Here is a 13392-nt window from a genome sequence, read left to right as displayed (position 1 = left end):
AAGAGTCCAGGGCCTGATGGATTCCCTGGGGAATTCTACCAAACATTCAAAGAAGAAATAATACCTATTCTCCTGAAGCTGTTTCAAAAAATAGAAACAGAAGGAAAGCTTCCAGACTCGTTCTCTGAGGCCAGCATTACCTTAATCCCCAAACCAGGCAAAGACCCCATCAAAAAGAATTTCAGACCAATATCCCTGATGAATATGGATTCCAAAATCCTCAACAAAATCCTAGCTAATAGGATCCAACACTACATTAAAAAGATCACCCACCACGACCAAGTGGGATTTATCCCCGGGATGCAAGGGTGGTTCAACATTTGCAAATCAATCAATGTGACAGAACACATACTAAGAGGAGAGGGAAGAACATATGGTCCTCTCAATTGATGCAGGAAAAGCATTTGACAAAATACAGCATCCTTTCCTGATTAAAACTCTTCAGAGTATAGGGATAGAGGGAACATTCCTCAAGTTCATAAAATCCATCTATGAAAAACCCACAGCAAATATCATCCTCAATGGGGAAAAGCTGAGAGCCTTTCCCTTAAGATCAGGAACACGTCAAGGATGCCCACTCTTGCCACTATTTTCAACATAGTACTAGAAGTCTTAGCAACAGCAATCAGACAACAAAAAGACATAAAAAGGTATTCAGATTGGCAAAGAAGTCAAACTGTCTCTTTTTGCAGATGACATGGTACTTTATGTGGAAAACCCAAAAAACTCCACCCCCAAATTACTAGAACTCATACAGTAAGTCAACAATGTGGCAGGATGCAAAACCAATGCACAGAAATCCGTTACTTTCTTATACACTAACGATGCAACTGTAGAAACAAATTAGAGAAACAATTCCATTTACTATAACACCAAAAACCATCAGATACCTCGGAATAAACCTAACCAAAGAGGTAAAGGATCTATACTCTAGGAACTACAGAACACTCATGAAAGAAATTGAAGAAGACACAAAAAGATGGAAAAACATTCCATGCTCATGGATCGGAAGAATAAACATTGTTAAAATGTCTACGCTACCCAGAGCAATCTATACCTTCAATGCCACCCTGATCAAAATTCCAATGACATTTTTCAAAGTGCTGGAACAAACAATCCTAAAATTTGTATGGAATCAGAAAAGACCCCAAATCACCAAGCAAATGTTGAAAAAGAAAAACAAAGCTGGGGGCATCACATTGCCCGATCTCAAGCTGTATTACAAAGCAGTGATCACCAAGATAGCATGGTACTTGCACAAAAACAGACATATAGACCAATGCAACAGAATAGAGAACCCAGATATGTACCCTCAACTCTGTGGTCAAATAATCTTCAACAAAGCAGGAAAAAATATGCAATGGAAAAAGACAGTCTCTTCAATAAATGGTGCTGGGAAAATTGGACAGCCACATGCAGAAGAATGAAACTCTACCATTCTCTAACACCATACACAAAGATGAACTCAAAATGGATGAAAGACCTCAATGTGAGACAGGAATCCATCAAAATCCTAGAGGAGAACATAGGCAGTAACCTCTTTGACATCGGCCACAGCAACTTCTTTCGAGTTACCTCTCCAAAGGCTAGTGAAACAAAAGCAAAAATGAACTTTTGGGACGTCATCAAGATAAATAGCTTCTGCACAACAACAGAAACAGTCAACAAAACAAAGAGGCAACCCACAGAATGGGAGAAGACAAATGACACTACAGATAAAGGGCTGGTATCCAAGATCTATAAAGAACTTCTCAAACTCAACACCCAAAAAAACAAATAATCAAGTCAAAAAAATAGGCAGAAGGTATGAACAGACACTTCTCCGAAGAAGACATACAAATGGCATACAACAGACACATGAAAAAATGTTCATCATCATTAGCCATCAGGGAAATTCAAATCAAAACCACATTGAGATACCACTTTACACCAGTTAGAATGGCAAAAATTGACAAGGCAAGAAACGAATGTTGGAGAGGTTGTGGAGAAAGGGGAACCCTCTTACACTGTTGGTGGCAATGCAAGTTGGTACAGCCACTTTGGAAAACAGTGTGGAGGTGCCTCAAAAAATTAAAAATAGAGCTACCCTATGACCCAGCAATTGCACTCCTGGGTATTTACCCTGAAGACACAGATGTAGTGAAAAGAAGGGTCATATGCACCCCAATGTTCATAGCAGCAATGTCCGCAATAGCCAAACTGTGGAAAGAGCCGAGATGCCCTTCAACAGATGAATGGATAAAGAAGATGTGGTCCATATATACAGTGGAATATTACTCAGCCATCAGAATGGATGAATAAATCAACATGGATGGAACTGGAGGAGATTATGCTAAGTGAAATAAGTCAAGCAGAGAAAGTCAATTATCATATGGTTTCACTTATTTGTGGAACCTAAGGAATAGCATGGAGGACATTAGGAGAAGGAAGGGAAAATGAAGGGGGAGAAATCAGAGGGAGAGATGACCCGTGAGAGACTATGGACTCTGAGAAAGAAACTGAGGGTTTTAGAGGGGAGTGGGGTGGGGGGATGGGTTAGCCCGGTGATGGGTAGTAAGTAGGGCATGTACTGCATGGAGCACTGGGTGTTACACAAAAACAATGAATCGTGGATCACTACGTCAAAAACTAATGATGTATGGTGACTAACATAACATAATAAAATAAAAAAAAAAAAAAAAAACCCTGATCTGTCATGGAATTTAAAAAGTGACGTATTATCTTTTTAGAACTTTAGTTATTTCTCTAACAAAGGATATTCATGTGAATCTTTTTTTATGTCATGATAAATAGCATGGATTTATTGTGCAGTCTGCTGGCTGCACAAGAGTAATTACCTTGACTTCAGAGAGCATATCATATGCTTATGGTAGAAATGATGAAGTGGAACAAAGTTGATTTCATTGTGAGAAGATTTAAACCATGAATTTATTGGCTGATTAATAAATACTAGAAACAACAGATCGATGAATTTGCCCAGACCAGGTTTGAATCTGGGCTGTATTACTTTTATTAGTGAGAGGCCTTGGGCAAGCTACTGACACTCTTTAAATGTTTCTTATAATGTTATAAATATTAAATGAGAGAGAACTTAACGCAGTTTTGCCAGTTTAGACACTCATTACTGTGTTAGGTGATGATGATGATCATGATTTTTACGACTAGCATAAGCCCTCTGTGCTAATAGTAATGTTCTCCCCAGCATCACTGGAGTAGAATAATACAAAGATCAAACGGAGTTGTCTGTTGTTGTAGGAGAGTTGCTTAAGAGATGTTAATTAGCAGCTCTTGAATGTGCACTGAAATATTTCAAACCAGCTTCTCTAAGCCAACGTAGGCAGGCCAAGGAATTGGAGTACATGGTACAGATGCCACAGGACTGCTTCTACGTTCATGGGCGATAATGCTGAATGAACACAGCTCCCTTTCCCTCTCAGTTGGCTTTGTCTGCCCTTAGGATCTAACATTTGGTGAGGGTGATATGGATTAGTCTGTAACTTTTTATGAACATTTGTTGCCCATTATCAAAATTAAAAACTTTCAGTATCTTCGGGAGGGAAATTTCCCACTCTTAAAAAGATAGTTTTTCACCTACAGGAAAACGAAATTATGGTTCCAGAAAAGTATAAGAAACCCTCTAGATTTGTTATTTTTAACTTTTACAATTTCACTGTGCCTTGAAAACTCCTTTTTTAGGCAAATTTTCAAAAGTGGGTGGCCACGAGGTATTAAATGCATTCTTTTGGACAGTGCAGAGTCTTTCTTATTCAAAGAGTCCATAGAATTGAAGTGCATTGAAATAAAGTTTTTAGAGAGAATGTAAACAACTGTCACATTTTGTTTGGAAATAATTATTTCAGAATATTCTTGAAGGATCTCCAGAATCTTTTTCTTTTTCTTTTCTCATTCTCTTGCCTGTTGGGTGGGTATGTTTTGGCAGCTGACTTTTTCCCACTAGAGAGCTGATTTTTGCTTGGGTGTGACTAAATTTTAATAACAATGTGACTTTGCTCAGTGTGACTCAGGACCAAGTATCCTGTTCTTTTCACATGGGTCAATTATGTCCTTTCTAGAGTGGGTTGAACATAGATGATTTTCTTTTTTCTTTTTTTTTTTAAAGATTTTATTTATTTATTTGAGAAAGAGAATGAGATAGAGAGACAGCATGAGAAGGGGAAGGGTCAGAGGGAGAAGCAGATTCCCTGCTGAGCAGGGAGCCCGATGTGGGACTCGATCCCGGGACTCCAGGATCATGACCTGGTAGAGTTTGCCTATAAACTTTCTTGTGGAAATATTTTTAACTATTACTTTGATTTCTTACAGTTGTAAGATTATTCAATTATATCTTTATGTTTTGGTGAACCATGTGTTTATTATATTGTTATTATATAATATACTTTTGTTATAATCTATATTTTTTAATAATTACCTCTTTCATCTAGATTTTCAAATTTATTGTCATTAAGCTATTGCTAATTTTTTAATACATCTGTGGTTTATCTATTATGTTGTCTTTTTCTTTCACCATATTTATTGTTTAATCTTAATAGACGTTTATCCAATTTTTCAGTATTTTCAAAGAACCAACTTTTGCCTTTGATTTTTAGCTCTCCTGACTTTATTTTGTAGCCCTTTTTCTAAATTCATAAGTGTGACACTAAACTCATTAGTTTTCAAATAATTCTTTTCTTTTCTAATTGAGGTATAAAAGGCTATAAATTTCCCTCAAAGCTCTCCTTGCACTGTATCTTAAAAATTTTACATGTAATGTTTTCATTTTATCTTAAATATTTATTAACATTTTCTGTTTTGACATTTTTGACATAAGTTATTTAGAAGATTGTTTTTCAATTTCCAAATATTTGGAAATGTTTTATTTTGTAATTTTTAATATTCAAACTTATTTGTATTGTGGTTAAAAAAACATGATTATGTAATACCCATTCTTTGAAATTTTTGGAGTTGTTTTACAACCTAAATCCTGAACTATGTGTAAATGTTCTTTGTATATATAAGAGAATGTATATTCTAGTTCTGGATGCAGAACTTTATAAATGTCTATTAAGTCAAGGTTATTGTTTAAAACTTTTGTATCTAATTTTCACTGTAGTTCAATCAATTTTAACTATATTTTAACTATATATTTTGAGACCATTTTATTAGATGCATACATATTTAAAATTGATTTATCTTCCTGATGAATTAAACCTATCTATATTATGAGCAGCTCTAGCACTAATATGACTTTTAAATCTTAGTCTGTTTTCTGGAATTGATATGGCAGCATCAACTTTCTTTTAATATTTGCCTCATATTTTCTTCTATCCCTTTTAACCTTTCTAGGTCCTTATGCTTTAGATGTGTGTTATAAACAAAGCATAGCTTATTCATTTATTTTTCAAACTTAGCAATTTTTTTTTACAATTTTACCAGCTTATTGTGATTTTTGATATATTTGTATATTTTCCTACTGTTTTACTTTGTTTCTATTCATCTTTTTTATTTTGTAAATAGTTTACTCATTACTGTGCTCTGTATTCTGTTCTAATGAATCTATATCTGCGATTCTTATGGGTCTAAATCTGCCATTTGTTGTTTCTGCTGTATATTACTTGTATTTCTTTGCTATCATGTATGTTTCATATTCTTTGTGAGTTCATGTAGGATTTGATCAGTGGAGCCCTGCAGGCCTAACTTGGGGAAAGCCTTCCTCAAGAAAGGTTTTGCTCCTTACCAAAGTACACCACATCCAAGGACCACATTATCCTCCCTCGAGAGTTTTGGTTCAGAACAGAAGTCTGAGAATTAGCTTCTCCTCCTGTTGCTGTTCTGAAGATCTATATCCCCTCAACCTTTTGGCTGTAGGATTTCATTCCTATGACAGTACTGCTCCTTCCTACTGCCTAAGGATATAGGCTTGCTCCCTGTCACTCTGACTTTGTGCTGCTTTTACTGTTCTTGTTCTGACCCTAGTTCCTGATTTCTCTGGTTCCACATCCCATGAATTTCTGCTCTGCGTCCAGGTCTTTAAAGCCAGGCTCTGACTGCCTGTTAATTCCTCCTATTAGAGGCCAGTAGCTCTCACTTGTTTATTTGCTTTTGGTGGGGGTTGTGGGTGTCCCTGGACATTTCTCCTGCTGGTTGAGACCAGCAATGCCTCAAAGAATGTATGCGTGTGGAGCTGGGGTGGGCAGGCCAGGGTTCCTCAGAGTCCTTGTGATCCATAGTACTGGAAGCTGAAGTCTTTGGTATGGATTTTTTCTTAATGATTTAGGACAATATTTCCCAGAGTGCATTCTATGGACATGTACTTTTCAGGATGTTAATAAGTGTTACATAAAATAAAGGTTTTGTAGTCAAATAATTTCAGATTTTCAGTTAAATAGTCATCGTTGCTTCAGGTCTTCTCAGAGCCTTTACTAAATTAACAGGCATCATGAATATCCAAAAGCAGTATGTAAATACTGGAACTCACAGTGCACAGTGTCTCTCAATTCCACCCTTTTCATAGAGTATCGTTGAGACTAATATTTCAATGACCGTACTGGAAAAACTGATATAGAATGACTACTCTGTTGAGAAGTGTCAGCAGATAGAAAAATACTCTGATTCTTACTTCAGGAATCTTTTTCTTTATTCTTTGGTAAGAGCATTGGAAAATAAGAAACCTCCATTTTTAGTTCTTTGTGCAAGCATGCATATCATGGAACCAGGAATATTGGAAATAATTTCAGGAGATTAACTCATTATAGTCAGTTTAGCAAATAAGATTGGCTCTCTTGCTCTTGCCAAGAGTAGAAGCAGAAACATTATCTTGGGAGAAATGCAGCTTCTTGTAATCCAGACTATTCACAAGTCTGGATTACAGTTTTTCCACTCTCGATGTAGACAAGGGTAGTAGTCTAGTGCTGAAGTAGAAAAGTAGGAAGTACTTTAATGCCTTTCCTTGTTGGCCTGAGAGTGCTGCTCAGGAGACTGGATCTTGAAGAATAGCTTGGATAGCATCTCTGAATTTGCTCAGAAAAATTCCATGTTTGTTTAGGTGATGATGCTAATCTAGTCACTTAACTGGTGAATTAATGTTTTAGTTTTCTTTTTTTCTTCCAGATGTTTTCTATAAAGTGGAAATGCCTTCTCAGTATTGCTTGGCTTTGCTAGAGCTAAATGGAATTGGCTTTAGTACTGCAGAATGTGAAAGTCAGAAACACATAATGCAAGCCAAGCTGGATGCAATCGAGACTCAGGCCTATCAACTAGCCGGACACAGTTTTTCCTTCACCAGTTCAGATGACATCGCTGAGGTTGTATCATGGGAATGGGGAATTTTAGAGTTAAAAATTATTTTTGTGTGTGTGTATGTGTTTGTATTTCCTAAATGTGTTTGCCTAAACACCAAAGATCAGTTAAAAAAGTTTTAGTTATCAGAGTACTTTGGAGATAGAGTATTCTAGCTTCTAATTTATAAGTTATACTTGTGTTTATGAAATAGGAAGGTGGTAAAGAAGCCTCCTAGAATGTATGCTCCATGAGATTTGCCTAGGACAGCGGAGGTACTCAGTGAATGTTTGTTAAATGAAAGATCCATAGCGGTTGTTATATAACAGTGTAGTTGTTTCTCCATGAAGTTAGTAAATTCATGATCTCCCCCCGCTTCCTTACCCCAAAATCCTTTTTTGGAACATAAAATAAGATGTCTTTCTCAGTTGTTAATGAAAAAGGAATTTTTGGGATTGTTTGCTTTTTTAAACCTAAATAAGATTTTTATAAACTTAACATAAATTTGGACACACTTAATCTTATTTTTATTTTCAAATGTTGGCGTTCTATTCTTTCCTCTCCTCACACTCCACAAAGGGTGGTTGGGTTGTTGTGGAAGGGTTACAAGTACAGGGTGGGTACTTATACTTGATAGCATTGAAGTTCAGGTGTCTTGTCAATGCAATTCAGTAACGTAGCATGTTGTGAAGATCATAGACTTTCAAGCCAGACTTCCTGGGTTTGAACCCTATCTCCTCCACTTATTAACCCTGTAACCCTGGGGCAATACATCAACTCTTTGTATCTCAATTTCTACATCAATAAAGTGGGTTATAATACAAATACCTCACAGAGTTGTTGTGAGGAATGAATGATGAATGTTAAACACTTAGAATAGTGCCCATCTCATAGTAAATGCTCAATAAATGTTACATATACTCATAAAAAATGCCCTTTTTTTTAAGCCACAGGGTTATATGTTTAAAAAAAAAATGAGGAATTTTGTTTCTCCAAATCACAGGGTACATGTGTATTGAATTCAGTAGTGCCTTTTTTTTTTTAATATTTTCTTTTGAGTTCTTTAGCTCAGAACTCCCCAACCAATACCCAACTGACTGCACATAAAATTACAGAGGGACCTTATGAAAAACAGAGCTTCCCTGGATTTCAGCACAAGTAGGCTTGGGGCATAGGCAGGAATCCATGCCCTTGTGATTCGGATACTAAGGCCATAGGCCTAGACCAAATTCTGGGCCAGAATAAAAGGCCTTTGATGTTAATGGCTTGTTCTTAAGTCTTCATTTTAAAATGGAAGTTATATTTAAGGTAATCTAACAGTTTCACACATTGACTAGTTAATCCTTGGTGATTTTAAGTGGAATCTTTGAGCTGGGCAGGATATTACTAATCATCTAGAGCTGTGCCATCCAAACAGGAGCCACTAGCCACTTGTGGCTATTTAAATTTAAATTAACTGGGACACCTGGGTGGCAGTTAACCCTCTGCCTCTGATTCAGGTCATGATCCCAGAGTCCTGGGATTGAGCCCGCATCAGGCTCCTTGCTCAGCAGGGAGTCTGCTTTTCCCTCTGTTTCTGCTGCTCGCCCTGCTTGTGCTCTATCTGACAAAATAAATAAATAAAATCTTTAAAAAATAAATAAATTTAACTTAATTAAAATATATCAATTCAGTTCCTTAGTTGTGTTAGCCACCTTTTAAATGTTCAATAGCCACATGTGGTAAGTGGCTACCATAAAAGGGAGTGCAAATATAGAACACTTTCATTATTGCAGAAAGTTCTTTTGGATGGCACTGGGCTAGAGTGGGGATCAGCAAACTACAGCTTGTGGGCCAGATCTGGCCTGCCACCTGTTTTTGTAAATAAAATTTCATTGAAGCATAGCCACACCTGTTCACTTACTTATTGTCTGTGGCTCTTTTTGGTCTATAATGGCACAGTTGAGAAGTTGTGACAGACAGTAAAACCTGCAAAGCTGAAAATATCGGTTATCCGGCCCTTTTTGGGAAAAATTTGCTGATCCTTGGTCTAGAGGAAAGCATGAATTAGAGAAAAGAAAAAGGACTTTTGAGTTAGAGGACTATGGGTTCTAATTCTTAATTTTTCTATGTTATGGCCATGTAACTTTAAGCAAGTTTCTCCAACTGGCGTAAACTTTTCAGAAGTGTCACAGAATTATTGTGCATATGACATGAGATGACATATGTTAAAGCACCCAGTATGTGACGGCTGACCCATAGTAAGTGCTCAATAAATAGTGCCTCTTGCCCTCATCCAGTTCAACCCCCTCATTTCACAGATGTATTCATTTAAACCTGGAGAGGTAATTTATATGAAGTTTTCACAATTAATTCTGAAGGTTTCACCAAAAACAGAAATCTAAGATAAAGAGCTTATAAATATGTAACTTCAGATCTTTGAGTTGTCCTAATTATGGTAGGTCTCTCTTCCTGGGATTGTTGATTTATTGTTACTTTTAAAAATAATGTTTCATTTTCCTATTTAGTTATTTGATTCTCTTTCCTATCCTGCCATTCATATACTCTTTGATATCTGTACTAGAGTTGCCTGATAAAATACAGGGCATTCAGCTAAATTTGAATTTCAGATAAACAATGAACAATATTTTAATATAAGTATGCCCCATGCAGTTCAAATTTAACTAAGCATCTTATAATTTTATTTGTTATATATGACAACCCTGATCCCTACACATGCAACCCTATATAACACAATTCTTGGGAAAAATAGTTACTAACATCCATAGCAAGCCTCAGTATCTTTCATACCTAAGACTCCAGTTATTCCCACTATGTAAAATTAGAACCAGATCTTTGTTTCTATCATCACTGCTATTCTACAGAAGCACAGGCATATCTTTCCTTCTACCCCTTGCCCAACTTGTGGCCAATAGATTCTTATATAATGCAAATGATCTTAATTTTTAGGATTATTAGTGGGAAAATAATCCAAGGTTCACTAAGGCCCACTCAGTGTATACGAATGAATGAATGGAGGTAGTAGATAGTATTCTGAATTGCCTGAGTTTCAAACCCTATAAATTGAGCTGGTGATTTTAGGTATACATGGGCTATTCCTTCTGTCCCAGAATGTGGATCCCTGTTCTGTGTAGGCTTAGTTTCTTCAGTAGGTACTTATTATCTACTCTAGCTGTCATTATTGATTGCTGCATTGTGTTGGCCACCTTTTTCTGACTTTTTGTGTCCAGGTTCTCACAGGGCCTAGCCTTATGGTGGTGGAAGTAGATGGCTTTTGGATCCCTTTCTACCTCAGTGTTCTTTGATTTTTGTGATCATATAATGGCCACAAAGGCTCCCGTGTTGACCCTTGCTGAGACTTAAATGATTGAGCAGCCATGTTGGTTACCATATCAAGGGGTATTTAGGAGAGTTCACAGTCCTCAGAGCAACCTAAAGTCTCAATGTCCATAGCTTATTTATCACTTGTTCAGCACACAGAGTATACGTTCCTGTGTTCTTGACTGTTAAAAAGCCTATTATGGGAATTAATCTTATAGTGCCTAAATTAGGGTATAGACAGGCTACTTGACATACAAATTTTCATTGTCATTATTTATTAAATGTGATAGTTCAATATGTTGTAAAAAATTCTGCCAACCCATGTTGAATTGTATAGATTTTCTCAAATAACTTAAAAATGTTTTGTGAATGACAATGCTTGTGATTTGATTCTTGACTAAAAAAGCATTAATTTCTTGCAGGTTTTATTTTTGGAATTGAAGTTACCACCAAATGGAGAAATAAAAAACCAAAGCAGCAAGAAAACTTTGGGTTCTACCAGAAGAGGGAATGACAATGGACGCAAGCTAAAGCTGGGCAAACAGTACAGCACTAGTAAGGTACTCTTTGGGACAGTTACAGGGCAGAATTTGAATGACTTTTAGCATTTTCGTGTCTTGAAAGGATGCTGATGAAGTCAAGATCCAGCATAGCCCACCATTTGAATGTATCCAGATAAAAACAAATTGGTTTGTGGTTCGGCTCCCTGCCAAAACTGCAGAGACATTCCATCATGGAAAATCTGGACCAAAATCTAATTTAGCAGTTGTGTCCTTCCTATTATTAAAACAGTATAATGGTTTATGAACTCAGACCTATAGACATTATTTAATTACTGACATCTGCTACTCTTGGACTTCAAGTATAATATAATTTGTATAGTATAGGAACATGGATAAAGGTGTGGAAGAATTAAAAAAGGAAAAAACCCAGCCATTACAAATAAAAACATTTTTTTTTCAATTATAGAGCAAAATAGTAAGTTTTCCATGAGTTTAAGAATCTAATTTCAAAGTAAAAGTACAAATTACAATCCATGGAAACTGTACGCTTGGGAGAGAAGAGAGAAAAGGCTTATTGTTACATTTTTACTGAATGAATTTTCAGTGGAATAATAAGGGTAGAAAATACCACCATAATAGCATGGAAAGAGCATCCAAGTTGCCATTCTGTAGAATTTTGACCCTACTGTCATTAACTATGACTTTCCTGCTCTAGGGAAGTTTCCACAGTTTCATTCTGTAACAAAACTTTTTGTTTTATCTCACTGGCCCTCTAACCTCACAAGTTCCTATTTCTTAGCAGTTTACTAAAACTCTGTAGCATGGAAAGTTCAAAGTTTTAAAGATTAATGTCTTCTGAATTTCTTGATATGGAAATGATGAAAGTATTAGGGCAAAAGGAAAAAAAAAACACGAGAAACTTCCAATCACCTGAGAATAGAGGAGGAAAATATAGACAAAGGAAGGACATGATACAGATTCTTGGGTGGGGTGAGGGAAGGCGGTTATAGTACCTTGCTAAATTGACATTGATTTGTTTTAAGGTAGATCTAAATTGATATTACTCAGCATTAACATGTTTGCATTTTACCATCTATACTTATTATAGTTTTATCATTATGGTGATTGCCAAAAACCCCAACAGTAATTTTGAGTTGTAGATATAGGAGTTACCAAATTTAATTTTGAGATTATATTATTTACCTAAAAGGGAGCCTAGTTTGCTACGGAATCTCATCTTCATTATATTTCTCTGGCAGGATGTTTTAAATAAATTAAAGGCATTGCATCCTTTACCAGGCTTGATATTAGAGTGGAGAAGAATCACTAACGCTATTACCAAAGTGGTCTTTCCTCTGCAGCGGGAAAAGCGTCTGAATCCTTTTCTTGGAATGGAAAGAATCTATCCTGTATCACAATCACACACTGCTACAGGTAATGAGAAATCTTAAATATGGATAATATCCAATTTTGAAAGAAAACTTTTCATATATAATATTTGCTTATGACTGAGGAATTCAAGTGTTAATCATTGGATTCTGTGAAGTTTCATAAACATTTATGAAACACATACTACATCCAAAATATAGATGGATACTAGTTACAGAGATGAGATTTAGTAAGATAGAGTTCCAGCTTTCAAGTACTATATAGAGTAACTGGAATGTCTGAGACTGTACTTTAGATTGATATTTGACTCAGTCATCTTATCTAATTTCAGTCCTAGCCCTCTCCCGAACCTCTTAAGATTCTCCCCAAGATGAATCTAGGTAATGCTGGGGGGCATCTGTATAATAGATGAGTGTCTTATTTTACTTAACCAGAAAAGAGCTGTAGAGCCCTTTGGATGTCTTGTAGCACTCTTGGGGTACGTATGAGTGATCTAGAAAGGAAAAAAGCATTCTTCTGCTAGACAGTGCAAAACTAAATATCTGCCAGATACAATGCGCATCGGAAGAAAGGGCAGCATTAAATCTCGTCGGGGAGACAGTTTAGGTTGGTGGTAGAGAAAGTGGGCTTTGCTATCTGACTTTTACGGGTTTAAATCTTTATTCAAGGTAGCTTTGTGCCTGAGTGTTCTCATGTGTAAAACACAGTAATAATAGTCTTACTTCACCAGGGCATGCTGAGGATTAAATAGGCTAATACATTTAAAATGTTTAGAATAGTGCAGGGCACTTTGTGCGAGCTCCTTACTGGCTGTTGCTGTTATTACAGACGGAGGCACCAGGAGGAGCTGCTTTTTTCTGTGCACATTTATTCCCTGTTCTAAACAAATTCTTTTCCTTCTTCC

The 13392-nt window shown here is 36.4% G+C and overlaps 1 protein-coding gene across 1 annotated transcript in view; it reads left to right on the top strand.

Moving 5' to 3' along the window:
- The window catches only part of POLQ (DNA polymerase theta), a 133920-nt gene that overhangs the window by 80124 nt on the left and 40404 nt on the right, over window positions 1–13392 (top strand). The window contains exons 20-22 of the mRNA XM_088024675.1: window positions 7108–7301; window positions 11019–11156; window positions 12359–12533. Of these exons, the coding sequence (XP_087880801.1) occupies window positions 7108–7301; window positions 11019–11156; window positions 12359–12533 (507 nt within the window). The remainder of the gene's footprint in view (window positions 1–7107; window positions 7302–11018; window positions 11157–12358; window positions 12534–13392) is intronic.

This window comes from Eumetopias jubatus, unplaced genomic scaffold (genome assembly GCF_037043125.1).
Source record: "Eumetopias jubatus isolate StellerSeaLion01/CBP00866 unplaced genomic scaffold, mEumJub1_p1.0 scaffold_1, whole genome shotgun sequence".
Lineage (NCBI taxonomy): Eukaryota > Metazoa > Chordata > Mammalia > Carnivora > Otariidae > Eumetopias > Eumetopias jubatus.
This window is presented reverse-complemented; position numbering and strand designations above follow the sequence as displayed.